The following is a 27,824-nucleotide window of genomic DNA, read 5'->3' as shown; positions in this document are numbered from 1 at the left end:
AAAAAAAAGAAGACCGTGAGATGGGAGGTGGTGACAACAAAGAATCATATGCCTAGTATAACGCGTCTCTGATTCGACGCCGCACGAAAACTGACACCAATGGCCTCTGCAAGGTTCATAAGCCAGCAGGAATTACTTGTTTTTCCCCCTCGAATAAATCATCTAAAACAGGGTCAAGTGTGGGTTAGTGCGTATAGGAGAAAAAAAAGGTATCTAGCTCCCGTGCCCATCCAAGGCAAGAGTACTTCTCGATACTGATCGACGATGAGGACACAGGGTTCACCGAGCGTACTGCAGCAAAAGCAGCAGCACCAAGGCGGAGAGGCAATGCCCTAGTTTACCAATCTCGGGATCCCTGCGCGTTGCTAATACCCGCGGGTGCTATAGCGGGTGGGGTATTTGAGAGCACCCTAAACTCCCGGTAGAATCAATGTGTATATAATCACAATATGTGAACCGTCAGTTTAAAAAGCGAACCCTTTGCGGTCTCTCCAATTCAAATACGCGGGCAATGCCGAGCACGATTCGTGGACAGAAATGATGCTCATAAAGCCACTGAAGCTGCATGTAATGAAAAAAGTCATTTTTAACTCCTAAGAACTCGAGCAATAATGAGTCGTACAATGTGAACAAAGGGTAAAGAAAGTGCTTGATGCCGACGGCAACATGAAAAGGGAAGAGGAGGGGGAGCAGATGCTTACCCATAAACTATTGGTTCCCCTCAATCTTCCCCTCGCGAGAAATGTTGTTTCCACTCCACGGAAGTGACCAGCAAATAGTTTCAACGTTTGTTATTTCGCCTGTGTGGACTGAGAGTGGCCAGCCCAAGTGAAGGGACACGTTGCCTAGGGAGACCCACGTGTTGCGGTGTACCTCAAGACGCCTTGGCAATAGAGACCGCGTAAGCTCTTGCACTTCAGCTGTGAGGGGGGGCGGGGGGGGGGGGGGCTGCGCGTTAGCCTGTACGTTGAATCACCTTCTTTTCGCCAGAAGCAAGGTCACTGGATCAGTCGCTGTCTACGGAGCGATATCATGCAAAAGCGGGTGGGGGGGGTGTTACATATTTATGATCTTTGTATTGGCATCTCGATCTTTCATGGACCATCGCAGAGGAAAAAAGACAATATTGTTTGTGAACGGGGCAACCCCCCCTCCACGCACTTCCCCCAGAACGGGGCCAGCACAGAACGTGTTGTTGACGTAGTTGTCCTCCACGGCGACCAGAGCGAAGCGCATCGTGTCGGTTCGGTGCATTGTTGATAGGTCCACTCGGGCACCCCCCGTGCAAAGTTTTTCGACATCGCTTCACGTTCAGTACATTGCGCGTCACCTGAGGTAGAATCTAGATAGAAAAAACAATCTCTGTGTTTTTGTCGTTTCCTCCCATTCACCGTTACACAACCATCGAGGCTGTCAAACACATCCGGCACCTCAGAGCGGTACCGCTGTTTTGAGCATAGCAGTACTGGATTTCGGGGAAAAACATTCACTCCATCACTGCCATCACCATGTTGTGAGCTCCAACTTCTCGAATGGAGTTTCTTTTTTCCATTTCTTCGTCTCTGTCCTCCACTTGTACCTTATCATTTATCTCAACTATGAAGCCTGAGCTCTTCATATAGGCAGCATTCTCTGCAATGCTTCGCAAGTCTACCCACAGCTGCATGAAGTATGCCAATCTGGAGCTCACCACAAGAGGTGAGTTTCCGCACGGTATGAAGGAACCTGGGTTCATTAAGAAACTAGACAAGAACATTCCTTGGTACTTTTCGACGTACCGCTCAATGTATCACTGGCCTGTGGCCGGAGAAGGTTGGAGCGATCTTAATGAAGCTGAAAAACACCATGATCTCCATATGTACTACACCCTCGCATGGTGGAAGCTTGGTGAGGGCATTTTTGATCATGACGACGAGGATCGCTAAATCCAGAAGCATGCCTCTAACCCAGAAGACGTTTACACAACTATTTACGAGCATCTTTCTTGTGTGAAAGATAAGAAAGCGACTGTTCACAAAAAAAAACACCCGAGAAAAGACACAACTTTATTCTGGGATCAAAAGGTTTGTTATCGGATTTTTTAAAGGCCATAAGGATGGTTCTCTTACCCGATATAATTCTGTGCACCAGGCTGTACGTATGTATGTTCAACAAGTTCCCATGCTAGTTACTTTGTCCAGCAACACATGCTACAACCTCTAGCTTTTCTCGTCACCCCCTTTTTGCGTCGTGTTTCACTATAACCTCTTAGGTGGCCCTTCACAGTGTTCCTATCGTCAGGGCGAAAAAAACAAGATATGTTAATTATTCTGCTCATCAGTTATAAGGTTTGCAAAAATGCTGCGCCGCACCGTCGCGAAGCTGTATCGTTATCAGGAATTCGAGATGCACAACGAGGCCAAGTATCCGTTTAACTATCCTCGGGAAGCTCCGAACACATCTGTTTTTCACCAGTACCATTTGAACTTTTGGATGTTTTGGGGCTATGGTCGTCAAGAGCTTTGGATTGACCGTGATAACCGCCGCTACGAAACAACATGGGAGATGTTCCGTCGTCTAGTAATGTGGTTCTTTCCGTGCTACTTTATTTTCCCGTTCGGTCTACCCAAATTCTTCGCCGCCAACGCCTTTGGTGAATATGGAGAAAAGCCTTATCTCGACGCGGTGATGCACTCGCCAATGGACAATCACTACATTGAGTGGGGCGGTAGCACCCTCGATGCAGAGTGGCTACGCCACATTCATTCTAAGGAGTCTTTCTGAACTGCAGCAACTGCTTTGTTCCTTTTTCGTCGCGCCTCATCCGCTAGTATGTTTTCTCCCCTTTTCCACTATGTTTAGACTTTATACATGCCTAGAAGGAGAGGAACTATCCTTTTCGAGCTCTCGTGAGCGTTTTTCCAGCTGGCCCCCTTTTTTCGGCCACCTTCCGTGTCATAAGTATCAGAGTCGGATGTGTCACCTATTTGGTGTTGCTTGTACTATAGTAGGAATGATGGAGGGAAAAAATATATTTATATCCATAATATCAAAACGAATGCAAACGCCCTCTCGCATACATACACAAAAGAAAAACAACTGTTTTGCGATGAGATGTTTTTTTTATTTTGCTTGCTGCGCAACGCGGTTAGCATATGCCTCAGTAACGCATCTCATGCAGAGCAATGTCATGTTGGTGTGTGTTGAAAAAACTTTTCCACGAACAGGATGGGTGCAACTTTGGTTTGTATCGCGCTCCTCATGATTCGTGCGATCGCAATGATGCCTCCCTTGCACTTTCCCCTGCACTGTACATTCCAAAACTATACATACACATATATATATATATTCATATTGTTATTTTTTAAATACAAAAAATTGTCAATGTCAACATATATATGTATATTTATATACTTTTGAATCACATGAAATATATTTCATATTTGTGTCTTTTTTGAGCATTTTTTTTTACATGTGACCCACAGCTAGTATTGAAGAGGATATAGTAGACTGCACCATGAGGGCGCGGTTAAGCTTCCTTGGGAAACAGGGAGTGCGAAGCAGCAGTGCAACGCGGTGGCATGCCACTTATGGAGCAACGGCGCTTAGCCACAAGGATATGCTGACCAAGTTTGGGGGTCTCTCAGTGAGTGACGGGCTCACCTTGTTAGAGAGGACTGAAGCCTACATTGCGAAGTGGCGCTTGAACAAGTGGGAGTTTCGAGTTCCGCCTCTCCTCTCTCCAGCGGAGAGAGAAAAAGTAATGCTTCAACAAGACGTCTTGAAAAGTCTTTGTCTGAGCTGGGCTGAGGAGCGAAGGAACGTGCTCTGTGATTTGCAGAAGGTCGCTGCTTTAACCGGTATCTCGTCCGAGAGTGTGCGGGAAAAAAACCGTGCGTGGCTTCAGGAAGAGGCTTCCAAACTCCGATGGAAAGGTGAGGTTAACAAAGCGAAGGAGCTCCGGGATGCTTTTCTGCGCTTGGAGGTGTACGGTTCTAGGGACCATCGCTTGCTGGAGCGTCTCTGTTGCATTTACAGCATGGGCATGCAAGGTACATTCGAGGAGGCGTTCAGTAATATAATTGTGCAAGACCCGCTAACCGGCAGGTTTTCTGTCGACGAATCAAACCCGTTCGTCGAGCTGCAGGCATACATTGTTACTCGCTATCCGCAGATCGATATAATTCACGATTTTTTAGGGCTTAACATGATATCCGGCTACCGATCTTCATTAAGCCGCTTTTTTACTGAATGCCTAGCCGAGAAAAATGGTATCGAAAACCCCACCTCCAATGGACGTGTTCTTTTGCATGTGGGCGCAAGCAGAGAAACATTATTCGATTTTGGGGATAGCAAGAATCACATAGCGCACGACGACTCTGTCTATGGGCTTCCCGACTTCATGTACGTCCGTGGGAATGACATTTTTCTAATCACTATTGCCGCTGACAATCACTGGCTTCGCAAACGGCAAGTTCCACACGCAAAGCAGTTGGAGGGAATCGCAAGACGCGGCAGTTTGGTTTTAGGCATCCCATTTGACAAGGTTCGCATCCGAAATCTCCTCCTTCCGCCGAATTACGTAGACTCAAGCTCGCTGCGCCGCCTTACAGAAACGGTTTTGGAGATGTCACACTCTTCTGTGAAGAAGGTAGCACCGTGGTTTTCCCTGTACGAGAAAGAACTTGATTCCCAGGACGTGGACTACTGCGAGCTAGAGAAGACAGTAAACGAAGAGGAGTGGCTGACGCTTTAGCGATCTTTGAATGCCAAGAATCCGCACTTGGTGTGTTTGTGTACTGAATCTCGATACATATTTTTTCCACTCCCATTTCAGTGGCAGCCAATTTGGCGGTTTGGGAGATTCACATTTAAAAGTTCACGTCAACAAAAGACAGGTTCTCGCCATCTTAGCTCACCACGTGAAGTTCTTGCCATATGTGAAGGTGCCTATGAAGTGGACGCACGTCATTTCTGCACCGTCAGGGTCTTTCTGTTCCGTGCGACTATACGGAATTATGCTCGTCTCAACAGACAACAGACCATTGTGCTGCTTGCCCATGTAACTTTTTCTTTTTGTCGCGACTCTTAATCATCCGTGTGGTCTTGTCGACGTAATCAGCTCTTCTCTAGTTGCTGCTGTTCATTTTTTCTTTTTCTCTGACATCTGCTTTCTCTTTTTTCTTCCAGAGATTTCATATGGACCAATGTCGGCTGTGGACTTCACATGTGTTGTGAGTGTAGTCTTGTACTCGTTTTCTGAGTCTGTTGGAACGTATGACGAGTATGGACCAGTGAGTTGTGCGCTTATTGGCTCCAAGGCAAGTGACATAACTTTCAAACTCGGCTGCTATCGTGGCGACAAATACATTTGCACTGCCGCTGTTGTGCCGAGTAATGATGCTGGAGCTCATATCGCTCGCGACGGTTCCTACATCACCTTCCGTGATGAGAACAGTCACTACTGGTCTTTGCAGTTCTCTGCAGAAGATGCTGCTATTGAGTTCTGTGCACAAGTAGCGGTGGCTATGTTTGGTGCAGCCGGCGAGCCGACGAGCAGCGTTCTCACTTGCGATGTTGTGAAAGGTAAGGAAAGCAAGCAGGTTTTTGCCGGTGACCTCGTCAAAGCGTTTTACCGCGCATGGGTGGTGCACTCTAACAACCCTAGCGACGCATTACCGCGTCTTGGCAGCTTGCTTGAGAAAGAGGTTGAGGATGCGGTGAAGTTCACAGCGCCTGCCAGTCATCAATGTGTGACCACGACAATGCGAGGTTTCGAAGGAATGACGGTTGGTATGAGAGAAGGAGGTCAGCGCCTCATAGTGGTTCCTGTGAAGGCAAAGCGCGGACGCGGCCCAAGCGTCAATATGTGCTTTTATGTCGAGGTTGCTCGCCGCAAGGATCAGCAGGCTACCTCAAAACCCCAAATCCACAAAGGCAACAATGAGAAAGTTCAGCTGAGTCGGTCAGAAAATGACGGCGGGGCACCTCAAGGCTCGCCAGCGCGACCTCTTGCCATCACTTGCGCTTCCGTGGATGATTACGCAGCGATGGCGGCGAGCGGTTTCAGCAAGGAGCAGTTTTTGCTAGTGGATAGGCTGCGTGATCAAGTGTTTACTCTTACCGAACAGCTGCGTGACATTCGACGCGAGGCGGACACCGTCTGTGCAAATTTGAAGCGCCACGAGGGTCAGTCTGGGACTCAGAGCTTGACAAGCGCACAAATTGAATACTCGATTGAGCATCTGCTTGCCGAGAGTGAGGCCAAGAAAAAAACTGTTGAGGAGAAGCGCGCTGTTATCGAGGATGCAAAGGCCCGAAATCGGGAGCTGGAGACTCGGTTGGCCAAAATTCTTCAGACGACAAAAATCTTGGGCGACGAGGTAAAGACCGCTCTCAATGAGAGCGCCGGCGAGTGCATTGAGCTAGATCGGGAGCTTGCCGACACGCAGGCAAGAATTGTTCGCCTGGACCATGAGGTAGGGGACTCGAGCCGACACCTCCACGCTCTCAAAAATCTTCTTCGCGCAAACGACGTGCACTTGAAGGAAGAGAAGGTACGTCTGAACGTCGCTGTTGGCGATCACCAGGTGAACGAGGAGAGGTTGGTGGCGCTCCAAGAGAGCTACGGTGAAGAGGCAGCTAGGCGCAAGCTGTTGGAGTCAAAGCTCTCATCCTTACAGGAAGAGCTGCGCCGCCTTCAAGACGAGACGCAGCTGAAGGAGTCACTGACGGAGCAGATCAAAGAAAAGACAGAGAGCGACAGGACGTATTACACGCAGCTCATCCAGCAGGAGCGAGAGCAGGCAGCGATTGAGCTACGGCAACTCAAGCAGGACCTCGTCGAGGAGTTGACTGCACGTGGTCGGCAGTACGAAGAGACCAATGAGAAGATTGCAACAGAGGCCTACGAGCAAGGCATGGCGCAGGGCGTGGAGGAGGGACTTGCGGCCGCTGCCAACGAAGGTGATGTGATTGCACACGATTTGGCAGTAAGCGCTCAGCGTTGCAAAGCTGAGGCGGCGGCGTTGCAAGTGCGTGTGCAGGCGAATTGGGCCGCACAGGAGGCGGATAAGCGCCATCTCACCTCTCAGGTGGAGTCTCTTCAAGCTTCACTGGCGCGAGTTCTTCGTGACAACAACACTCTCTCGACTCAGCTTGAAGCGGCACGAGAGGAACACGCTGTCAAGGTTGGAACGTTGTACCAGCGGCTCGTGCGTCACATCCGCTCGTGTGGTGCCACCCCAATCAGCCAGCCGTGCTTGGCGGCAATGATGCGGGCTGCCGAGTCCGGGGCAGAGTTTGATCCCTTTAGCTTTCAGCAGCTGGAGGCGACAAAAGAGGCGCAGCGGGCGCGAGAGGAGCGCGCGGCAGTGTCAACATGGGTGCGAGCAAGCGTCTACAATCAGCTCACTCGTATGCCACCGCTTCATCCACCTTTTCCCTACGCCCCGTCGAGCAAAGGTCCTATGCTTTCCGCAGAGACGGTGGGAAGCAAGGTAACACTGAGCCCCGCAAAGCACCATCGCCTGCCATTTTCGACAGAGATTGGCGTTTCTGTCGTTCCAGCAACACCAGCACTGATTCAGTCAAAGGCTTCCGCATATCCTGAGGTGGTAAAGCCAGTCATTCCCGCGCCTTCGCCCGCGCCGCCTTCGCCCGCGCCGCCTCCGCCGCTGCCTTCTGTAGCGCCTCAACCACCTTTGTCAGTGGCAGTGTCTCAGCCCAGCGAGTCGCAGGACATGGCAGCGATTCAAAGCGTGCCACCACCACACCGCGTTAAGTTTCCCTCGACCAAGATACGATACCTCGGTGAAAGTGTCGCAGATGGTGGAATGACGACCCCTGCTTATCAGAGGCCACAATCCCCCTAGGACTTCTGCACGCATGACCGCATTTCACTACTGCAAGCGACTGCGTTTGAACCGAAGCATAACTAGATGAAAAAAATCGTGTTATTTGCAGAGAACACTGCGTCTACTACACTCTTATCCGCAACTTTCTCCCCCTCCCCATCTCCAGTGGCTTTTCTTTGGTTTACTTGGCTTGGTTTCACCTCACTCGCTTGCGTACTTTCTCTTGCTGTGAATTGCCGACGACGGTGTGATCACTGTGTGTCTGTGGCTTGAGGTTTTCTCAAGACATTCACTTTGACGGGGTGTGGACTGGTTGTACACAATTCTGGAGGGAAGGGCAGCTGTTTTCTTCTCTCCTCCCGCCTGTTCCCCTTTCGGCTGTGTGTGTGTTGTGTGTCTGTGGGGAAATCACACACGTACATATCTGACTCGTCTGCCCGAAACGCTGTCACCTTCAATGCATAGCGCCCCCCCCCCCTTGCACTGTCTCTTTGGACGTTTCTCATGCTGCCTTGCACTCTACACCTATTTCCTCCCCCTTTTACGTGCCCTGACACACACTCACATCCACCCGTCCACTCGTTCTCCCCGTTGCACACAAACTCACACATTTCTATAACACTACGGCACCTACCCTCTGTCCTATTCGTTCACTATCACAAGAGAGAGCCGTGTGTGACATCATGACGACCAAGCGCCGCAACCACGGACGTTCGAAGCCCCCGCACAGCCGCGGTCGTGTCAAGCCGGTCCACTGCTTCAACTGTGGTCGTCTGACCCCAAAGGACAAGGCTGTCGGCCGCTTCGTGGTGCGCCGCATGCTGGATGCCGCCTCTGCCCGCGATGTGGCGGAGGCATCCCCGGTGTACGGGGCGAAGTTCCCGATGCCGAAGTTGTACATGAAGCAGCGCTTCTGCATTGCGTGCGCCATCCACAGCCGCACTGTGCGTGCTCGCCCTGTCGTAGAGCGCAAGACGCGCTACACGAAGAAGGTGCCGTTTCGCCCGACTGGCAAGTAAATCATTGTACGGGGAGAGGAACAGATTGTTGAGTCACACATGATGCTTTTACTAGCTTGATTTTGCTTTTTTCAGTTTCTTTTCAAAAAAAAAAGAGAATTGGAGAGGATTGGGAGGGTATGGTCTTTAGTGTGCTGAGGCTCCTTGTTGGTCTAGCATGGGGCCTCTAGCGGCTATAGACGGAATGCAGGAGACAGGCTACGCGCACTCAAGTGCACAGCATCACACGCTCATCCGCGCTTCGCATCAGTGTGTCCACTCCAGTGGTGGCGTTCTCACTGTCGGTGTGTTAGGGGCGCATGCTGCCGACCGTGCGTTTTGCCGATCGTCGTCTTCGCAATTTTTTTTTCTGGAGGCGATTGGCGTGCACGATAGTGTGCGCCTCCTCTCCCTTCCCCTACCCAGCGGAATCGCACGTATGGGATCTCACCCGTTTCTTGTCTATCACGAGACTACCTTGAATGGCTTCAAGCTTCACTTCTGTGTTTGCCTTCTCTTTTTTTTAACTACTTCGCTCGATTCCGACACCATTCATGTGACAAAACAAAATACATGACATACTTATTCTCTGCGTCACACATACACACACACACACACACACACACACACACGACACATGCACAGAATGCAATTGTTCACGTCATCAATTCTTTTCTTAGCTCTACCTCATTGTTTAACAGACAGAGAGGAACGAAAACACCAGCAGTGTCCTAAGTCTTCTTGTGGGCATCTCTTTTTCTTGTATGGCGGCTTAGATTCTCCCCGTTTCCCCCCTACAAGACCTATCTGCCGTCACCGTTTCCCTTTCGGTTTTTTATCTTTTTTTTTTCGCTATCTTCGTTTTTTTTTTTCGTGCGCCACTACTGGTTATCTTTGCCATTTCGCATATCTTTCTTGTACGCTTCACTACGATTGGGCAGACACACATACACAGGCCCAGAAAATATACGCACTGCATGTATGCACTTTCAAGATAATTAACACTAACCCCGCTTCCTTCCACGGTTCTAGGCCTTTTTCTTTCTTCCCCTCTTCCTCTCCCACTCCACCTCTCTAGACGGCTACAGCCCTTCCCCTCTTTATTTTTCCGTTCATTTGTTTTGTTTTCTTCCTCCTAGGGGAACGGTCGTGTAACGCCCTTCGCAATTTTTTTTTCATTCTTCCGTTGTATCTGAGAGCGTTTTCTTCTTCCCGTGTGTTTGTAATAGCAGCGCTGACGCGGCGATGGGTGAACCCTATCTGCTCACAGTTGATGCCCTCACCCTCTAAGCGTCCCCCCTCCCCCCCCCTCACAACCTCACAAGCCGAAAAGTGCAGAAGGGAGCGTGCCTTCATAGTATTGTATCCCAGAAACTCTCTCGCTCACACACACTCCGCGCTCCATCGCCGTCTCTTTTTCCCGTTTTTTTCTTTTTGATTTCAGTCACCTCCCTTCGGAGTGTGCTACATTCCGTCAAGTACGCCTAGGTTACCTCCTTAAATAGACGAGCTCCCAGGGTACTTTATAGTTGACCTGCTTTTTTTTTGCGTTTTCCTCAAATTTCTTGCTTTCGGGCGTTGCCTCGGTACATAGGGTTTCTAGCTTCTATTTTTACACCCATGCGCCACTCTCTGCTCCTCGCCTGCTCCGCCGCCAAGGGTGGGGGCTGGGCATTCATGTCCGATGCAGAAATCATTAAGCAGGTGAAGGACAAGAAAATCGCATTTTACGGCCTCGAACAGGCTCTCGCTCCCGACTACGAACGCGCTATCGCCATTCGTCGTGAGATTGTGAAAATGATGATCCCATCCGCTGATGCCACGCATCCGCTGGAGAAGTTGCCGTACAAAAGCTACGACTGGGACCGTGTTGTGGGTCAGAGCTGCGAGAACATTCTTGGTTACGTTCCAGTACCGGTGGGTTTAGCTGGCCCGCTGCTGTTGGATGGAAAGGAAGTGGGGCTGCCGATGGCAACGACGGAGGGTGCGCTGATCGCAAGTACGCACCGCGGCGCGCGCGCCATTAACCTGAGCGGTGGCTGTCGGACGGCTGTGTTGAAGGAGGGCATGACGCGTGCACCTGTAGTGGAGGTGAACTCCTTTGATGAGGCTATCGCTGTGGTGAAGTTCTGCGAGGAGCGGTTCGACGTATTGAGGGAGGCCTTTGAGTCTACAACCCGCTTTGGAAAGCTGCAAAGCATTAAGTGCGCCATGGTGGGTCGTCAGGTGCATATGCGCTTCTGCGCCTTTACTGGAGATGCAATGGGCATGAACATGATCACCAAGGGCTGCGACAAGGCACTGCAGGTGCTGCAACAGCACATTCCCTCCGTGCGGGTGCTGGCTTTGTCAGGTAACTTCTGCACTGACAAGAAGCCGTCCGCATTAAACTGGGTGGAGGGACGTGGGAAGTCGGTGATAGCGGAGGCCCTCATCAAACGCGAGGTCGTGGAGGGTGTTCTCAAATGCACTGTGGATAGTGCTGTGTCCTTAAACGTGGCCAAGAATCTCCGCGGCTCTGCGCTTGCCGGCTCCATTGGCGGTTTTAACGCGCACGCCGCCAACGTTGTGGCCGCAATGTACATCGCCACGGGTCAGGATCCTGCGCAGGTAGTGGAGTCTGCAACGTGTATGACAACGGTTGACAAGATTGGTGAGGATCTTTTAATCAGCGTCACAATGCCGAGCATCGAGGTCGGCGCTGTTGGCGGTGGCACAGGCCTCTCGTCGCAGCGCGCCATGCTGGAGCTCATGGGATGTGCGGGCGCAAACAAAGAAAACCCAGGTGCTAACTCCCGCCAGATCGCACGCGTTGTGGCAGGCGCAGTGGTTTGTGGGGAACTGTCGCTCTTGTCCGGCCTCGCCGCCGGCCACTTGCTGAGTGCCCACATGAAGCTGAACCGAAAGCCACCGGGCCAATAAGGTTCGCCACGGACGTTACCATGTTGCCTTGGCTAGGTTGGCAGTAAACACAAAATAGGCTTCAGTAGCAGCGTGCCAAGGACAAGGTTGGGGTACGACTTCTTCTGCTTGCCCCAGTGGCCATTCAATTCCATGAGTGTGTGCCTTGGTCTTTGTGGGAATGCGACATGTCGTTTTCCTCCTTCGTTTGTGAAAGATGGTGTCGGTGACGGCGGGCGGCCACCACCTGGCCCAACGGACCTATACCCATCACGTGGGGTAGCCATGCAGTCCCGTCACCCTACTGCTTAACCAATACAAAATCGCCCCTGGTAGCGACAGCGCGAGGTCCATACGAGGTGGTCAACTCAGAGCCACTCGTCGCTTATGATATTAGTGGTCCGTTCCAGAGTGGCGCTGCGTTGGAACAACCTGCAACTGTGAACACGTTTGCACCAACCCTACGGTCGCCAAAATGTCAAGGTCACTCGCACAAGTTTCACCCGGCCCCGACTGCCTACTGATCCGGGGGGGGAGGGGTGGCGGAGAGGAAGGCCACTCTGAGGAGTGCCCCGCACGGCGACTAGCACGGTGGGGAGTGGCTGAGAGGCGACCTGCGAAGCAAATAGAGGAGTACCCATGCTCGAGGACGGCGTTGTGCCCATATATGGGTCAGTCGTTCGTTTTTGTAACGAGTGGGCATCGCCACTTTAGCCCACAAGGTGGGATCATGGAGAAGCAGGAGAAAAGCTGGGGAGCGGGACTAATGTTTTGGATGGAAGAGCGGACACGTGTCGAATATTTCAAGGCTGCATGATGACTATTTTCACATTCGGATTTCGATGCGTCAGGAACCTCCCTTGCTCCTGCCCTTGTGTTTGCATCATCTGGGCTTTATGTTCTCACCCCCCATCTCCATACCTTTCTTTATCCACTTAGTCGAGCATGTAAGTTATCATGTGTGCTTGTGTCGAAGTGACTGCGCGCGCGCATACCTGTGCTGAGTTGTGTGGTGGAGCTTCCCCAGTCCTTCGCTTCTGCATTGAGCTCCCGCATAACAGCAGTCCCCTCCCATTTTCCACGATTCAGCGAAACCGAGCCCGACAAGCCTAGTGGAAAAAAAAACACGGGGAGAGAAAGTGTGACTCATCATGTGTGCTCTATCCGGTGGTCAAAAAAAGGGCATCACTAACACCTTGAATTCGTCAAAAAATGCGTGGTGGACGACGCCCCTGTCACGAACGCCTCCGCAGTATTCGAAGGTCGTTTTCGGCACCACCACCACCACCCTCCACCCCTCCCTATTTCTTATTTGTTGCTTAAGGAAGGGGAGGTCATGCGCGTCTTTTCCTCCAAGTACGCGAGATCAATTTCCTCTTGGTCCAAGCAAGCAGGGGGAAGGGGGGGGGGAGAAGGGGAGGGAGCGGGGGTTTCAAGGGAGAGGCGGGACTGGTGTGGCAGTTGTGCGCCACACGCTTGTGCTGAAGAGCAAGCCTGCGTAAAAGCATTCTTCCCTGGAGACACACACACACACACAGTCTCTTTTACTCCCACTGGTCGTAGTGGCAACGTGGATTTTCTCTCGAAATATATTTCCACTTTTGAGTTTCTCAGTCTCCCCCCCCCCTCCCTGGAAGAGACCAGGACGATGTCCGTGTACTGCTCGGGCTGCCTTGACAGGAGTTGAGAAGCCCATACGTGACGTGGACTGTGTGCGTCGATATTGCGTACACGTTTGTGTTGGTTCTAGCAGGGCGTTCTGCTGAACAACCGCGTGCTAGTGTATTACTTCTATGGAAAAAAGACGCTGCTCTTTCCATTCTTGGGTGAGCCTGAAGTACACACCACCACTTTTGCGATGGCGATCTGCTGTAGGCCCGCCAAAGCGGGTGCATTGGCTTAAGTTCATCTCTCTTCGGCTCAACTTATTCAATCTCCCCCCTTTTTTAAATCATCGCATTTGCTCGTGTCCTGGCGTTGCTTTTGTGCCTTGACGGATTACCTTTCCACTATATCCTCATAGGGGGTTCCCCTCGCTTATTTGCATTCGCATGCTGTAAGACAACCGACTTACAGTCGTACCAGTGTTCAACCCTCCCTTTTGCACGCTCGCATCCACCGCACAGGATCGAAGTTGTGCTGTGTTGCTTCTTCTTAAAGTCAACGTCGACATCCATCTTTACACAGTGCACGATCACCCATCAGGCGGAACAGTGATTCGAAGCCTATCTTCTCCACGCGCTCGCTTTTTTTTTTTGCACACCTCCGTAGCGCCGATACGCAGACACGCGCGTTCATACTGGACGAGAGGAAACGGAGAGAAGCCATCATTCTTTTCCCTCACACTTAGTGGAAATGAACTGCAAGGCTATTCTGTTTGTGTCGAATATATCATCGATCGCAAATTCACAGTACCTAGAGCGCCTTTTCTCCGCTTACGGCGCCGTGCACCACGTTCAGCTTTTCGGCGAGGGCCCACAGCTTTACGCGGAGGTAACATACGGCACCGTCGATGACGCCGACGCTGCTGTGGCGGCGTTGCACTGCCACTACCAAACGTGTCGTAACTTGCCGATGATTGTGTTATACTCGAAGAATAGTCCTGCTGTCTCCGCCTATGGCCATCAAGTTGGGGAGGAGTTCATGAAAGCAGCGGAGGAGAAGCGACCACCTCGCCCGCTCGCGTTGGACAAGTTTGATAGCAATTACCAGCGCCTTGGAGTGCAGCCGCCTCCCTTGGAGAGCGACATAATCCGTGAGCGCCCCCCCCCAGAGCTACCAATGAAGAGGAGGAGGAGGGGGGGGAGGGAGGGCGAGTCGCAGCCTAAGAGGAATCCACGCAGAGTTCCCACGTATTCAAGATCTTCTCCCGTCTCTCTCGTTATTCCTTACCCCTTTCACTTGAATTCTATCTGTATCTCGAAGTAATAGCACACTGAATGTTTTTGTGTCCTTCGACTGGGGTGCAAAGAGGGGAGAGGGAGGAGTGCTCTATGTGGTTGGGTTCGGGTGCGGGCTGATTGTGTGAGGTTGGGGAATGCCAGCATTACCTTGCTCCTCTTTCTTCGAGTTTATCTCCTTGTCGTTGCGTGTTTTCTTTTTTCTCATTCCATTTGTGTTGCGGCGGTTGACAAAGGGTACATCCTCTCTGGTTTGCTCTCCTGTGTGTTTGCGGTACTACTTATTGCTTGTTTCAGCACGTACTCGTTCGCTCGTGGTGATGGCAAGCATGACGCGGCCTCGTATTCCCGTATAGCGCACAAACAACCCGATATACATTTTTTCTCTCTCACTGTTTGTGGTGATCCTCAAAGCAGAGAATTATCCCGCTCGTGAGAATGGATGCAGGGGCGTTTGTGAGTTGACATGCGTGCAGCTTCGGTCAGTTGATGTGTCGCTCTCATTTTTTCTCCAGACCCACTGCACACTTCAAGAAGACCGCATGCAGTCTCTCCCTTCTTTTTCCGCCACCGCTCTAACGTGATTTTTCCCCCTCCCCCGCACTTGTTCTTCCGCTTCTCCTCTCTTCGCTCCCCCCTTCCAGTCGTCTCGAGTCACAGGTGGGAAGAGATACGAAAGACGATTTAAACATCAAGCTCTCACAAGCGGCTTAGTCCTGCTCGTGTTCTCGCCCTTTTCCCTATCCCCCTCGAGCAGCACACAAGAAATAAGAGAGCTCCTCCCGTGTCTGCGCTCTGCGGCTTTCTCTGGTTCACGTACCCTTTTCGCACTCCTTCTCTTCTCTTCCCTCCCCCCCCTCAGCACTCATCCGTCAGCACTGGTGTGCGTTTATCGAGCAAAAGGAGGCACAGGGGCAGCTTGAAAATGAGCTCAAGCGAATCACGTGCGGAGCGGCTTCGCCGCGTGCATCGCCACAAAGCGATCCAGGCAGAGCTCGCAAAACAGAAAGAGGACGACGACTTTGCAGCGATGCGGGCAGCCAAGGTGAAAGCGGCTGCAGTTGACGAGGCCCTGGCGGCCGAACTAGCCGAACAACAGCGTCTCGAGATGAAGGATGCGAAGATGCTGCAGTTGGTGCGTGAATACCCCGATGTGCGGGCATTAGAGACCCAGCTAAAAGATGCGTATCTCCGCAAGAACCGTGCGGAGCAAGTGACGGACCACAGCATCGCCAAGGCGCGGGCAGTCGAGGAGCAGCGGCAGTACATGAGTTTTCTCGCTGAGCAAGATCGTTTGGCTAAAGAAGAGGATGAAAAAAAACGCTTGGAGGACATGGAGCGCTTCCGTCGCCATCAGGCAGAGCAATTAGAGATTATCCGCCAGCGGCGAGCCGCTACGCTGGACGAAGCAAAGCAGCGCGATCAGGAGCGTATCGCCGTAGATGCTGTGGCTGCTCGCGTGCATGAGCAAGACTTCCTCGAGAACCTTTCCCGTCGCGATCGGCAGCGGCGCCTGCTGGAAGAGCAGAACGAGTTCGTCCGTCTCCGCGCGGCCATCAAGAAGGCAGAACAGGATCGGGAGGCTAAGGAAGAAGCGGCAATTCGTGCCTACTTCGAGGAGCAGAACCGTAGACGAAAGATTGACGAAAAGACGGCGCGCGAGCGGGACGCTGTGAAGGCCCGCATACTGGAAGATCAGAGTCGTCGCATCGCCGAGGAGGAGCGCAAGAAGCGTGAGCTAGAGGTGCTACTTCAGGAGTACTACGAGGAGGAGCGCCTGGCAAAGGAGAGGATGCTGATCAAGGCAGAACAGGAAAGCCGTGAGCGCATGGCGGCTGCCGTTTTACGTGAGAATGAAAATCTGATTGAGCAGCGCCGCCTTGCAAAAGAGGCAGAGATGGCTGAAATGATGCGCGCCCGTCAGGAAGCGATGGAGAAGTTAGCCGAACAGGCTAAACTGGACCAGCTCAACCGCCAGAAGCAAGCGCAGCTGAAGCGGCAGCACATAGCTGAAGTGAATCAGCGCCTGGAGCAGCGCCGGCTCCTGAAGGAGAAGGAGAAAGAGCTAGAGCGCAAGGTGACTGAGCAGGACGTCCAGCACGAGCTGCAAATTCAGGAGTACATCCGACGCGCCCGCGCGCAACTGTTGGAGGAGCACCTGCCCAAGCTGGGAATGTATGCCCCTGTTCATGCCATGCGGGCCGAGGAGAAGCTTAAGTTTTTGCCCCAGGCCAAGGCTTCCGGCCAAGCTTCTCTGCCACGCTAACAGATATGCATACCCTTTGGTTTTCTACGTTGATATCGTTTGTGGCTATATCTGCTACGTTGCCGTTCTGCTCCGCTTCCCCCGCCTCGCACTGATTTCTTCGTTCTCCCTTTCCACCTCTCTCTGACGTGTGGCAGCGCGCATATAGAGGGCTGTAGTGGAGGTGAGAGAGTACGTTTAGCCGCTGGGTAGCCACGCCTCTCATGTACATACAGTGCTACTGTTGTTGCTGCTGCTGATGTTGCTGTCGTGGCAGCACCGTTTGTTTTGGGTGATTGCCGATACCCTTTCTTTAGGGTGCCGTGGATCGTTGTTCTCCCCTCGGAATGATTTCCCCCTTTTTGTCTAAGGGTACGTGAATGTTTGCTCGGCGCGCCTTCGCGTCCCTTCCCTTTCCCCATTTCCCATGTACTGTGTGGCGATCATAATCCTTGGGCGTGCTCGTTTTGTTGGACTCCGTATATAAATAAATATGTATTTTTTCCCGTTTGGGCTACTTCTCCACTCTTCTCTCGTCCACGCACCCACCCATCCACCCAGGCAGACACGGACTCGAAATACCTACGGCATATCCCCCCCCTCCCCCCCGCCAAACAGAAAAAAAAAGAAAATGAGGGCACGGCTTTTTCCCTCTCTGCGGAGTAGTCTGCACGATGACGACAACGCGTGTTCCACCACTCGCTTCCTCGCTCGCCCTTTTTTTTCTTTGTGGTCATTTGTTTGTCCACAGGGACTTTGTCCTTCTCCCCTCAGGGGCGGTCAGCCATTTGCGCACACGCTCGCGCTTGCATCTCCTTTTCAGCTGCCTTGCTTAAAAAAAATCCCTACACCATATCTCTCATATGTGGTGTCCATGTGATGCGGGTGGCTGTAGCGTGAAGGAATGCAGGCGAGGTGGACGTTTGATGAAATTATAGCTTCTCCTCTTGAATGCTTTTCTAACTGGCTTCATCTTTTCACCCGGCACCTACACACACACACACACACACACGTCTGTGGAGAGGGCGGCACGGGGCAAGGATACTTCGCTGCCCTTTTGTTTGCGCCGAGTGTTCATCACCCACCTCTTCCCTCTTCTTTTTTGGCCGTTTTCTTCTGCTAACGCGTGCACCTCCACGGCATGTGTGCTCTACACTTCAATTGTTCTAGCGACAGCATCACTCTACTTTTCTCCCTATCCAAAGAGGGGAGAGTGCCTCTCCGCGCCTCAGTCTTCATTAATTTTTGTTTGGCCGGGTTGGAGGAGAGGGGACACGTTTTACACGCCGCCGAGAGCACGTGAGTACGCGAGTGTTTGGGCGTCTCTGCCTGCTTTGCTTCAAGGCTGTCTTTTATCCTTCCCCTTTGGTTTCCAGATTACTCACCTTTCACAGATATTCGCTGACCCATTTTCACTTACTCATGCGAGGCCGGGAAAGAATATGGAAGGCGGCACCGCTGCCGCAGTCTTTCCATGCTTCCCTCGAGTCAGGCAACTGGCTGCGTGCGCTTCAGATATATCAGCGTCACCCATACCACACCCCACCCGCCGACACGTTTGATCTTTTGAAAGCAGTCATGCACTACACCGGCGTCGGCGTCGAGGATGTGAAAGCCCGCTTTAACGAGAAGTTGCGTCTTTCCGCGAGTTTTCAGCGCCGCAAGTCTGAGGAGGTCGAGTGGTCGTTGTTTTGGGAAGCGTTGAACAAAGGTGATGGCAGAACGATTAGTGAGGCACTCTCAGGGGCCAGCGTGGGTGGCGCCACCCAGCAGATCGGCATGGCTGAGGCGTGTGCCGTACTGCTCAAGGGTGCTGGGACGGAGTGGCACACACGCCTCGTGGACGATTTGCCGTTTTCCACTGTAACTAGATGTAGCCTTCTTCACGCAGCCTTGGCCGAGAAGCGTCCCGACGTTGCGGCGGAGATGCTCAGCCATGCACGGGTGACCCGCTCTGATTTGAACAGTTTGTGGCCGCTCATGGCCCAGTGCAACTGGGAGGAGGTGCTCAAAATGATATCAGCTTGTCCAAAGAACTCTGTGCCCTACAACAAAGTGCTTCCGTTCATCCTGAAAGACGGTTGTAGTCTGCAGACACTCTCCGAGCATCTGGAGCACGCCCGGGTCTTGGGGGACGCCGACGTTGTCGCTCCGTTACTCGCGTACGCGGTAGAGATGGAGGATTGGTCTTACGTTGAGCGGTGCGTGGGCCACCTTGTGGACATTGGCAAGATCACTTCTTCTGCACGTGATGCCTTTGGCCACTTGTGCAAATTGCACGGACCAAAACGTGTATGTCAGCGCCTGCTTGAACATCACGTCGAGCTCTCCGACCTGTCCATCGACGACCTGGAGTCCCTTCGGTTTTGAGGACAGAGCGAGAGTGGGCTGCAGTGTCAGTTAGTGCGATAGGGGGAAGAGACTGGTGCGGGCGAGACGGGTGTGGCACCTGCTTCGCTACTCCCAAAGCGTGAACTCCCCCCTCACGCATGGAGGGAGGGGTGTGTACAGGTCAAACTGCTATGTCGCTGCGGCGCCCTTGTTGGCCGTTTTCCACAGCCCACTTGTCTCCCCTGCCCTTCGGCAGATGCGAGGTCGGGGAATCGAGCAAGGAGGCGGAACGGAGGTTCCTGGTGTGGAGCGCTGACGGCTTCAAAGGCGGCGTGCATGTTTTTTTTTTTCCTCCCCCAATCTCCTTACAGATGAGTATTTTGTCATGAGTTAAGCGAGGTGTGTGCCGGATAGGAGGGCGTAGGAGGAGGATGGAGAGACGCCAAAGGCTGGCATCGAAAGCAGGTGTCTTCCCAAGGGGAGGGGGTGGAAGGTCGGGGAAAAAGGCTAGTGGCCGTGAGGACCCGTACAGAGGGTGGGGTGGGGAGGCGGTCAGAGGGTGAGCTCACTGTGCGAAACAGCGCGAGTGCACCGTGTTTTGGTCCGATACGTGGATATTGAGAATCTTTTCTCCATTTGGTTCTCCTCTCCCGTCCCCGTCCTCTTCTGCTTCTTTACCCCCTTTTTGAGCTATAATACGACGCCAGGGAAAGGAACGAGGTTGGAGAGGCGCAGCTCGCTCTTCCTCTTCCGATGCCTTCTCACTCCTGTGTGTATCTCACAACCATGGCTCCCCAGGGCTTTGCACAAACCGCAACACATGAAACGGCAATTGTGAAGCAGCGCTGGCTGTGATACTCCAAATGGGAGTCCATCATGCGCGCACCTTCGAGAGGAAAGGGGAAGAAGTGTGTCGTCGACGGAAATATTCGCGGTCGTCTCAGCGCGACAGTCTGCTAATGACCGGGCGGATAAGGCAAACCGGGGGAGGCGCACAACACTTCCATGCCCCCTTTGCACTCCTGATTGGCTTGCCCTCTTTCACTTAACTTCCGGAATCTTTATTTCGCTCCGACTCTTTCTCTTTCTTTTCTCTCCCATTTCTCTCTGCGCGTGTGCCGACGTGAAAAATGTTGCGCGCACCCCTCCTGTTTTCCCCCACCTCAGCAGTATACCTTTTTTTTTGATTTCGCATCGTATTCGGTGAGTGCCGTCGTTTTTTCAAATACTTCCAGTAGCTCTCTCACGTGGTTGTCGGCAGCCGTGCAGCGCATCTTTGTATCCCCTGTTACGTTCACTCTCTAGGCGAGTACAAAACTGCCTCTCCTTCCTTTTTAATTTTTTTTCATCATGACTACAGCTAGAGTGTTGCTCTCCCTGTGCATCGTCGCCTTGGTGGCGACGACGTGCTTTGCGGAGGTAGTCGACGAGACGGAGATGAATACGCATCCGCTGTTGTTCGTCTCCAAGACGACTTCAAGCGATGACATTGTCCTTGGTTCCTCTGTCGAGGTCGTGGTCACAGTGACCAATTATGGCCAGAGCCCAGCATTTGACGTGAAGGTGTCTGACCTGCTGGAGGACGGCTCGCTTCAGTCCAAGTCCATTGCCTCTCTTCCCTACGGCGCCTCAGAGACACTGCGCTACACGGTGACCCCCAGCGCACTCGGTAACTACGCCGTTTCTGTCGCTGAGGTGTCGTACAATATTGAGCAGGGTAATCCCGCGACGTCTTTGAAAGCTTTCAGCAACCTGATCCGCGAAGGGGAGGCGTACTTCCAGGGAGAGGGTGTCGACGACGAGAGCTTTCGCGGTGTGATCTCCGTCCTCACACGTGACCGCTACGACCGACTGCACGCGCGCTACATCAAGGAGTCGACGGCTTACATTTTCCTAGGTGCGATCCCGGCGCTCTTCCCCTATGTGCTGTACCGCGTGAAGCAGAGCGAAGTAGATGCACTCCTCCGCCGCAGTAAGGCAAATAAGTAGACACTCCACACGTCGTTGAAGAGCAACAATGCTGTGTGCCCATTTTCCTAAATTCACACGCACCGCTATCATCAACCTACCTGCCACTTTTCACTGCCGTCCCTGTGAGCGCCCATGAACGTAAGGAGGGTGCGGGGAGGGGGGGGGGAGTACACGTGCTGTATGGAGGACAAGGCGTGTTCAAGGAGATCGCACGCTCTCGGTTCTCACTTCGATGCTGATGCGCTTTCCTCCCCCCCTTTCCCCCCCTTCCCTCCTCCGCTGTTCTTTTTCTGAATACAAAGAAGAAACTCCGAGAAAGTGATCCTGTTTGGGCTTCAATTGACAGTGTGTCCTTCTAGTTCTGTTGTTTCTTTCTTTTGTGTTGTTCCGTCTTGCGTCTGAAACGCGTTGGATGTTTGTGTGTGTGTGTGTGTGTGTGTGTGTGATGGTTTGCACCGTTCACCACAACCATCTTCCCTTCTTACTGGGGGGCGCCTGCACGTGCGTTAGAATTGGCGCATCAGTGGTGCCCTCCTCCTCGTGATCGTCGTCTTGAGGGTGTGGGTGTAGTGTGCACCCGCCCGCGTGTATTTGGTGTTTTTTTTTATTCGCCTGTGTGCAGCGGAGATTAAAAACAAAACGGTCGTGCGTAAAAGTGCAACGTTGGATGCGGCGTACATCCATGTCTGACTTTGTATCTCCAAGATTGCACAGAGTGTGTCCCTGTTTCTCTGTGTGTGTGATCCTCGCTCAGCTTTTCATGCACTTTTTTTTTATTTTGTGTGTGTGTGTGTATGGCTTGTTTGCTCTTTCGTTTGTCGTGTGTGGTTGGTGACGTTCAAGCGTGTGTTTACATATTTACACCCCTCCCACTTTTTTTTTCGTGTCTATAATGTGTGCTCACGTGGGGAGAGGGAAAAAAAGGAAACATTGTTATGCAAAGGGCGATTTGAACTGCGAAGAGTGTTTCGTTGTTGTTTCGATGATGTGCGTAGCCCTGAAGGTGAGGGATGCTATCTCTGCACTGCACAACACGCATGTGAGTAGGTAGGAGCCCACTCGCCTGGGCTTGTCTCGCAATCTGATCTGGAGTGGTGATGGTGGACGCCGTCGCTTTAAAGGCGAGGGTGTTCAGCTGTTTTTTCCGCCCATTTCTGCTGTCTTTTGTTTCTCTCTGCCACCAAGGGAGCGGTATATTAGTGTGATTTTTCACTCTTTCTGTTGTGCTCTCTGTACGTACAACACTTTCCCTCCTCCCTTTCCCTTCCCCTCACCCCGCGTGAACTCTTGATTACGTTTCTTCGTTGTACACCCGCACATTCAATGGCATCCACATACGCACCCGGGTTGCAGTGTGGGTATTTCTTAGTGAGGAAAAAAGTATAGATCAACACAACGTTTCGTCTGCCTTTTTTTCTCTTTCAGGATCCCTCGCAAACGCAAAAAAAAACTCGACAGCCTCTCTCCAAGTCGCACCGTTCTCCCCCGTCTCCTTTCCTCTTCCCCCACACTTCAGCGTATTTCAGGGACCGGAAATGTCCGCGTCACTTCTTGCAAACGAGGAGGACGTGATTAGTCTAGTGCAGCTGAGCGATGACTCAGGGGAGACATCCCCGTGCGACCAGCTGGCGCAGAGCTTTACCTCCATCACGAGTTCTCTCGGCCCTCCGTGCACACCGCACTCCCATAGCTTCACCAGCAAGGAAAAGTCTGTGTCACTTGAATTCGGGGAAGGGTCCAGCGAAGAAGAGGAGGAGACACCAGCTGAGGCGGCGGCGAAGACGCGCCAGGAGCGGTACTACCGCCTTCTGTACGGCCCCACTCGCGCCAATCGCAATCACGATAGGCAGAGCATTCTTTCGATGCGTCAGAACCTGCTGAACGAGTTTATTCTTCGCGAGGTGAAAGGCACGACTGTGAGCCGCCAGGATCATCATATCATGCTGCGCCAGCTTGTCAGCGCGGCGTACTTCCGCGACCGAAACCGTGTCGCCAACCGTCCGCATTGGCGCCGCATATTGGCAGCTATCGGCAAGGAGTACTACGGCTCCAAGGCAATTTTCTCTCTTTCCCCCGACCCGTACGACAGCGTTGTGGCAAAGCTGTCGTCCATGATGTTATGGGATGATGAGATCCGCCACTGGTCATACGGCTACTGCGAATCCGAGGTGACACGCCGCCATGATCTTCAGGTCGAGACGCTGAGGAAGGTGAAAGAGAGCGGCAAGCTTTTCTTGTAGGTTGCAGGCTTTAACCCCCCCCCCCCCCCCCCCTCCCCAGCCCCCCGGCCCCCTCCTCTCTCTTTCTTACAGGATGCATGTACGGTTACATTCATGCTTCAGAAACAGTCGTCTCGCAAATGTGTCTCACTCGCTCACCCCCTCCCCCTGCCAACACCCTCCGGGGGGGAGGTCCATTCTTTTCCTCCTGATTTCATCCGGCTGTCCAAGGCTGGATTCGCGCGGGCGGGACACGTGTGGGGTGTGTGTACTTGTGTCACAGAGAAGGTAATTCGTATGCATGTCTTGTACTTTCGTTGGGTCTCGCTTTTTTTCCTCCTTATTGTGTGCATGTGCTTGACAATACAAGGGGGCAGACACCAGTGCACGCAAAGCCTTGCGTCTTGGCTACGCCATGCTCACACGGTGCGCCCACAAGGCATGCCAGTCAGTGAGTGTACTCTTTTTGGGCGAGCTTTTGTATGGGCGTGTGTGCACGTGCGTGTTTGCGTTTGTCTGGTCGATGGTGTCGTGAGTTGTAGCTTAATATGTTTCTCATTCCTTCTTTTGACCACCCCCCTAGCGTCGTCATTTTCTCAAACGTATGACTTGGGCATGTCTTTTTTTTGCATTTTGTTCGTTGTGCTTGTGTTTAGGTTTGCTGTCGTATTTATGTGGGCTTTTTCCCTTGTTTTGGGATCGTTTTGTTGACCGCTGCGCTTTTCCTCCTATCGTTTTCCCTTTTACTCTTTTTTAAATTGAGAATATAAACTACACCGACAGCTTACACACACGCACCCATGCGCGTGCGCGTGAGAGTGCGTGCTCCAAAGATATATGTGTGTGTGTGTGTGTGTGTGTGTGTGTGTAAGCCGCCGGGGGCCTTTTCGTGAAACACAAAGCGGTGTGGGGAAGGAAGACGGAAAAGAGCAATAGAAAATGAAACAGACGGCGAAGGTGTGTGTGTGTGTGTGTGACCCTCACTAACTTTTTTGCCATAAATCCCACCGAAACTTAAAAGAAACCCGAAGAGGCACAGCGGATAGTCACACACAAGGACAATCGGGAAGCGCTTGAGAACACTTTTTTAGTTTATGCGCGCAGCGACTTCAAAGCACCAACTATTACTGGGCCTGCTCACACGTGTGTGTGGCATAATCGAGAGGGGGGGGGAAGAACTGCTTCGTTTCGTGTAGGTGTATACATGGGTAGAACAAATATATATATATATGCTTATACATATATATGTGTGTGTGAGTGTGCCTCTGTGGCCTTGCTGCTCTTGACACACCCGTTTAACCTTGTTGATGCACATAAAAACGGACCAGAGCACAGGAATAGAAATAAAGAAGCCAAACCCGTCACTCCCACATAAAAAAAAAACACAGCAGCAAAATTGGATGATACGATATCGCCGCACTGGCGTATTCAAGACCCCCCCTTTTCTGCCTTTCTTGTCCTTCTTCTAACTTGTTCGTCCTTGGGTTTAATCGGTCTTCGTTCTTCTCGTGTGTGCAGACAAGGCTGCATGAAGTTTGAGGGAACCGGTTTGCCCCTTTGTTCGACACCCCCTTTGGCGCGTGCGTGTACCCATTTTTTTTTACATGTGTGCCGCGAAGAGACCAGACTTGCACACTGCAAGAGAATACTGTACATGATAGAGTGCAAGGGTGGTCACATTGTTTACTTTGCACCGTCTGCTGTCTCGTCAGTGACATGCGCAAACGCACGCATCACGACAGGCACACACTAGCGCACTCGCTTTGAGGGTCTGTTAAAAAGTTGATACTTCCCCTCGATATCGGCGCTCCCTTTGCTCTTTGGATCGTTTTTTTTCTTTCTTTTGAATTGGTTCTGGGTGGTGGTGGCTTCAACTTTTCTCTATTTCTCTTGGGAAAAACATGTTGAATGTTTCTTTCATTTCGGGATGGTGTGTGTGTGTGCGTGTGTTGGGTGAGTGCCTTTCTTTTTTGGGGGTTGAGAATGGGTGTCTCGAGGTTGTGGTGGTGCTCCGCTGCACCGCGCTTTTCTTTGTAGTGGTTGCGAGCACCTTTGCACTAAAGTCTCCTCTTCGTTGTTCTAAGCCACCCGACGGAGGGTGAAGCAACCATCTGGGGGGTTTGAGTTATGGTGAAGGCAAAGTCTGATGAAAAATAAGAAGAAGGGTGTGTGTCGCTTGCAGGGGCGCGCCCACCCATTCTCATCGGCGCTCAACACCAGGGGTTCTACGGCCGTGTAGGGCAGCATATTTCAAGTTATTTCGGCGCGAGTACCCCCCAACCCCCCCTTCCCACCGCTACTACTCCGTTCCATGCATCTCTTATTTCAGTTTTTCATCTCCCGTTTGTGAAAAGGCATGCTGCGCAGAAATCTCGACAAATGCTCCCCAAAGACAGCCTTGTAGTGGTGGTGGTGGGTCCATCACCCCGACGCTGGCCGCTGACCTCCTTGAGGTTTGCCCGGCACGCGCGTACGTGATCCACCCCGTACTGTCATCTCTAGAATAAACCTTCAATTGCTTCTGGCTGCGAGCAGGGCGCTGAGCGCGATCCGTTTGGATGGAGGTGTGTAGTGCGCCTCCCTCTGTGTGGCGCGGACCGAGCAGCACGTGCCCGATGAGTTGGGCAGGCGGGAGCAGAGGGAGTCGGTTCGCCGTATGGCTCAGCTGGACGCCAGACGGTTTATCCCAGATGACGTGTGTGTGTAGTCGTGGCGTAACAGAGGCGGGCAGGTGAGATGTGGCCCCTGTGCGTTCATTTTCGGACGTGTTGAGGGTAGCGTAGTGCGGTGAAGGGAGGAGGAAAAAAGTCGGTTAGTTTTTGGTGATGGTTCTCCAGTCTTCGTTTTTTCCCCTGTCTGGATTACGGGATTTATCTTTGTACGCTTGGTTTTTCTCCGCGCTGTTTTCATTTTCATTTTCCAAAGCCCTTGGGCACTTGTTGGGGGGGGGGAATATAGAGGTGTGTGTGTGTGTGTGTGTGGAAAGGGGTCTCTGGGTGTAGTGTGAGAGGTTGACGCGGTGTGCCACTCTCTCTCAGACAATGAGCGGAGGGCTGTACAGCATCAAGGCTGCAGGCCGGTGTGATGAGGGATGGGGAGAGACGTGCTATCAGGTGCAAGTTGGACTTTTGTTTCAATGCTTTTACTCCCCCATGGAGCACAAGTGATGCGCAGCTTTACTCCCAGCTTTTCTCCTGCTTCTCCATGATCCCACCTTGTGGGCTAAAGTGGCGATGCCCACGCGTTACAAAAACGACCGACTGACCCATATATGGGCACATCGTCGTCCTCGAACATGGGTTACCCCCTCCTCCCAGCGGTGATTTCTCTCAGAGGCGTCGCCTGATTTTCTTTTACCTTGAATATGGGGCTTGTGGTTTTTGGTTTTTTTTTTCAAGCGTCTGTGTCTATATGCTACCAAACAGTAGTCACAGCTGGCCACAGGGAGGATGTGAAAAGGGGAAGTGGGGTGCAGTCAAAACAGGCGTAAACAAGATTTTTTTTGGGTGTGATGATGGTCATAGCGGCCGCTATAGTGGGGGTGGAGGGAAGAACAGGGCCAATCGACAAGGGAATAGCTGCTGTGCATCTCTGTCGTCCAAATTGAGAAACGCGGAAAAAAAAACAATACCGTCTTGTGATGAAGTGCGTTTCACGTGTTCTTGTGATCGCGGACGAGGGGCCGCGGTGGAGGCGAAGGGGAAACAGACGCGACGATAAAGCCTTGTAGAGTACAACTCAGGGAACTAAGCGCAGGGCACTTTCTGAGGTGCGAAAAGCTCTGCGCAATTTTCCCTTCTCCTGGCAGTGGTTCTGGTCTCTTTTCTTCGAGTCCACGTTCACGTTGTGTGCGCGTTTGATTCTGTGAGCGTTAGGGAAAACAGACCACTGCCGATGTGAGCTGTGTGCTCACTCTACATTTTTGTGGCATTCCGTCGGGTTTACTGGACAGCGCCAATTATCCCTTCTTACTCGCTTTCTGGTTTCAACGCTTAACATGATGAGCTCATGCTTTGTTGGTTGAGATTTTCTATGTTGTCTTCAGGTGAATCTCATCCCATTTTTCTCTTCCCGGTTGGTTTTAATTTACGCGCCGATTCGGAACAATACGCACTCACGTACACATGCCGCCACACGCGCTCAGCTCACTTGAGTTTACAAGTGGGCTCATTGGCTGAGTAATCCTTTTCTCCTTTTTTTCTTTTTGTGTAACTGTGATTGTTTTCTGTATGCGCGTATTGGTTATGTGTGTGGTCTCCTCCCTCTTCCGCTTCTCTGTTCTTATCTTTCTCTTATTTCGTATCTTCTGTTTTTGTTTTTGCCTCCTTTTTCCGTGCGGAAGTCACGAGCGTATGTAGTTCTGGCCAACGCCCATCGGCGTTTAACCCCCCCCCCCATCCCCCATCCACATAACTAAAGGAATA

General features: G+C 52.1%; 11 protein-coding genes across 11 annotated transcripts; all 11 read left to right on the top strand.

The window, feature by feature from the left end:
* Nucleotides 1-1,637: 1,637 nt before the first annotated feature.
* Nucleotides 1,638-1,925, top strand: JKF63_03115 (uncharacterized protein; the record flags this gene model as incomplete). Its single annotated transcript, XM_067899136.1, has 1 exon — nt 1,638-1,925. The coding sequence occupies one exon, from the start codon at nt 1,638-1,640 to the stop codon at nt 1,923-1,925; it is 288 nt and encodes a 95-aa protein (XP_067755580.1).
* Nucleotides 1,926-2,337: 412 nt separating this feature from the next.
* On the top strand, nt 2,338-2,763 carry JKF63_03114 (uncharacterized protein; the record flags this gene model as incomplete). Its single annotated transcript, XM_067899135.1, has 1 exon — nt 2,338-2,763. One exon carries the CDS (start codon nt 2,338-2,340, stop codon nt 2,761-2,763), a length of 426 nt encoding a protein of 141 aa, XP_067755579.1.
* Nucleotides 2,764-3,496: 733 nt separating this feature from the next.
* Nucleotides 3,497-4,735, top strand: JKF63_03113 (uncharacterized protein; the record flags this gene model as incomplete). The annotated part of the gene is made up of 1 exon (XM_067899134.1): nt 3,497-4,735. The coding sequence occupies one exon, from the start codon at nt 3,497-3,499 to the stop codon at nt 4,733-4,735; it is 1,239 nt and encodes a 412-aa protein (XP_067755578.1).
* Nucleotides 4,736-5,186: 451 nt separating this feature from the next.
* JKF63_03112 (uncharacterized protein) lies at nt 5,187-7,853 on the top strand (the record flags this gene model as incomplete). The annotated part of the gene is made up of 1 exon (XM_067899133.1): nt 5,187-7,853. One exon carries the CDS (start codon nt 5,187-5,189, stop codon nt 7,851-7,853), a length of 2,667 nt encoding a protein of 888 aa, XP_067755577.1.
* A 665-nt stretch (nt 7,854-8,518) lies between these two features.
* On the top strand, nt 8,519-8,854 carry JKF63_03111 (uncharacterized protein; the record flags this gene model as incomplete). The annotated part of the gene is made up of 1 exon (XM_067899132.1): nt 8,519-8,854. One exon carries the CDS (start codon nt 8,519-8,521, stop codon nt 8,852-8,854), a length of 336 nt encoding a protein of 111 aa, XP_067755576.1.
* Nucleotides 8,855-10,453: 1,599 nt separating this feature from the next.
* JKF63_03110 (uncharacterized protein) lies at nt 10,454-11,755 on the top strand (the record flags this gene model as incomplete). Its single annotated transcript, XM_067899131.1, has 1 exon — nt 10,454-11,755. The coding sequence occupies one exon, from the start codon at nt 10,454-10,456 to the stop codon at nt 11,753-11,755; it is 1,302 nt and encodes a 433-aa protein (XP_067755575.1).
* Nucleotides 11,756-14,089: 2,334 nt separating this feature from the next.
* On the top strand, nt 14,090-14,662 carry JKF63_03109 (uncharacterized protein; the record flags this gene model as incomplete). Its single annotated transcript, XM_067899130.1, has 1 exon — nt 14,090-14,662. The coding sequence occupies one exon, from the start codon at nt 14,090-14,092 to the stop codon at nt 14,660-14,662; it is 573 nt and encodes a 190-aa protein (XP_067755574.1).
* An 897-nt stretch (nt 14,663-15,559) lies between these two features.
* Nucleotides 15,560-16,900, top strand: JKF63_03108 (uncharacterized protein; the record flags this gene model as incomplete). Its single annotated transcript, XM_067899129.1, has 1 exon — nt 15,560-16,900. The coding sequence occupies one exon, from the start codon at nt 15,560-15,562 to the stop codon at nt 16,898-16,900; it is 1,341 nt and encodes a 446-aa protein (XP_067755573.1).
* Nucleotides 16,901-18,301: 1,401 nt separating this feature from the next.
* JKF63_03107 (uncharacterized protein) lies at nt 18,302-19,249 on the top strand (the record flags this gene model as incomplete). The annotated part of the gene is made up of 1 exon (XM_067899128.1): nt 18,302-19,249. The coding sequence occupies one exon, from the start codon at nt 18,302-18,304 to the stop codon at nt 19,247-19,249; it is 948 nt and encodes a 315-aa protein (XP_067755572.1).
* A 1,311-nt stretch (nt 19,250-20,560) lies between these two features.
* On the top strand, nt 20,561-21,199 carry JKF63_03106 (uncharacterized protein; the record flags this gene model as incomplete). Its single annotated transcript, XM_067899127.1, has 1 exon — nt 20,561-21,199. One exon carries the CDS (start codon nt 20,561-20,563, stop codon nt 21,197-21,199), a length of 639 nt encoding a protein of 212 aa, XP_067755571.1.
* Nucleotides 21,200-22,716: 1,517 nt separating this feature from the next.
* On the top strand, nt 22,717-23,421 carry JKF63_03105 (uncharacterized protein; the record flags this gene model as incomplete). The annotated part of the gene is made up of 1 exon (XM_067899126.1): nt 22,717-23,421. The coding sequence occupies one exon, from the start codon at nt 22,717-22,719 to the stop codon at nt 23,419-23,421; it is 705 nt and encodes a 234-aa protein (XP_067755570.1).
* Nucleotides 23,422-27,824: the final 4,403 nt, after the last annotated feature.

Source organism: Porcisia hertigi, chromosome 30, assembly GCF_017918235.1.
Source record: "Porcisia hertigi strain C119 chromosome 30, whole genome shotgun sequence".
In the NCBI taxonomy this organism is placed as follows: domain Eukaryota; phylum Euglenozoa; class Kinetoplastea; order Trypanosomatida; family Trypanosomatidae; genus Porcisia; species Porcisia hertigi.
The sequence above is the reverse complement of the archived record's forward strand: the minus strand, read 5'-3'. Positions and strand labels throughout refer to the sequence as shown.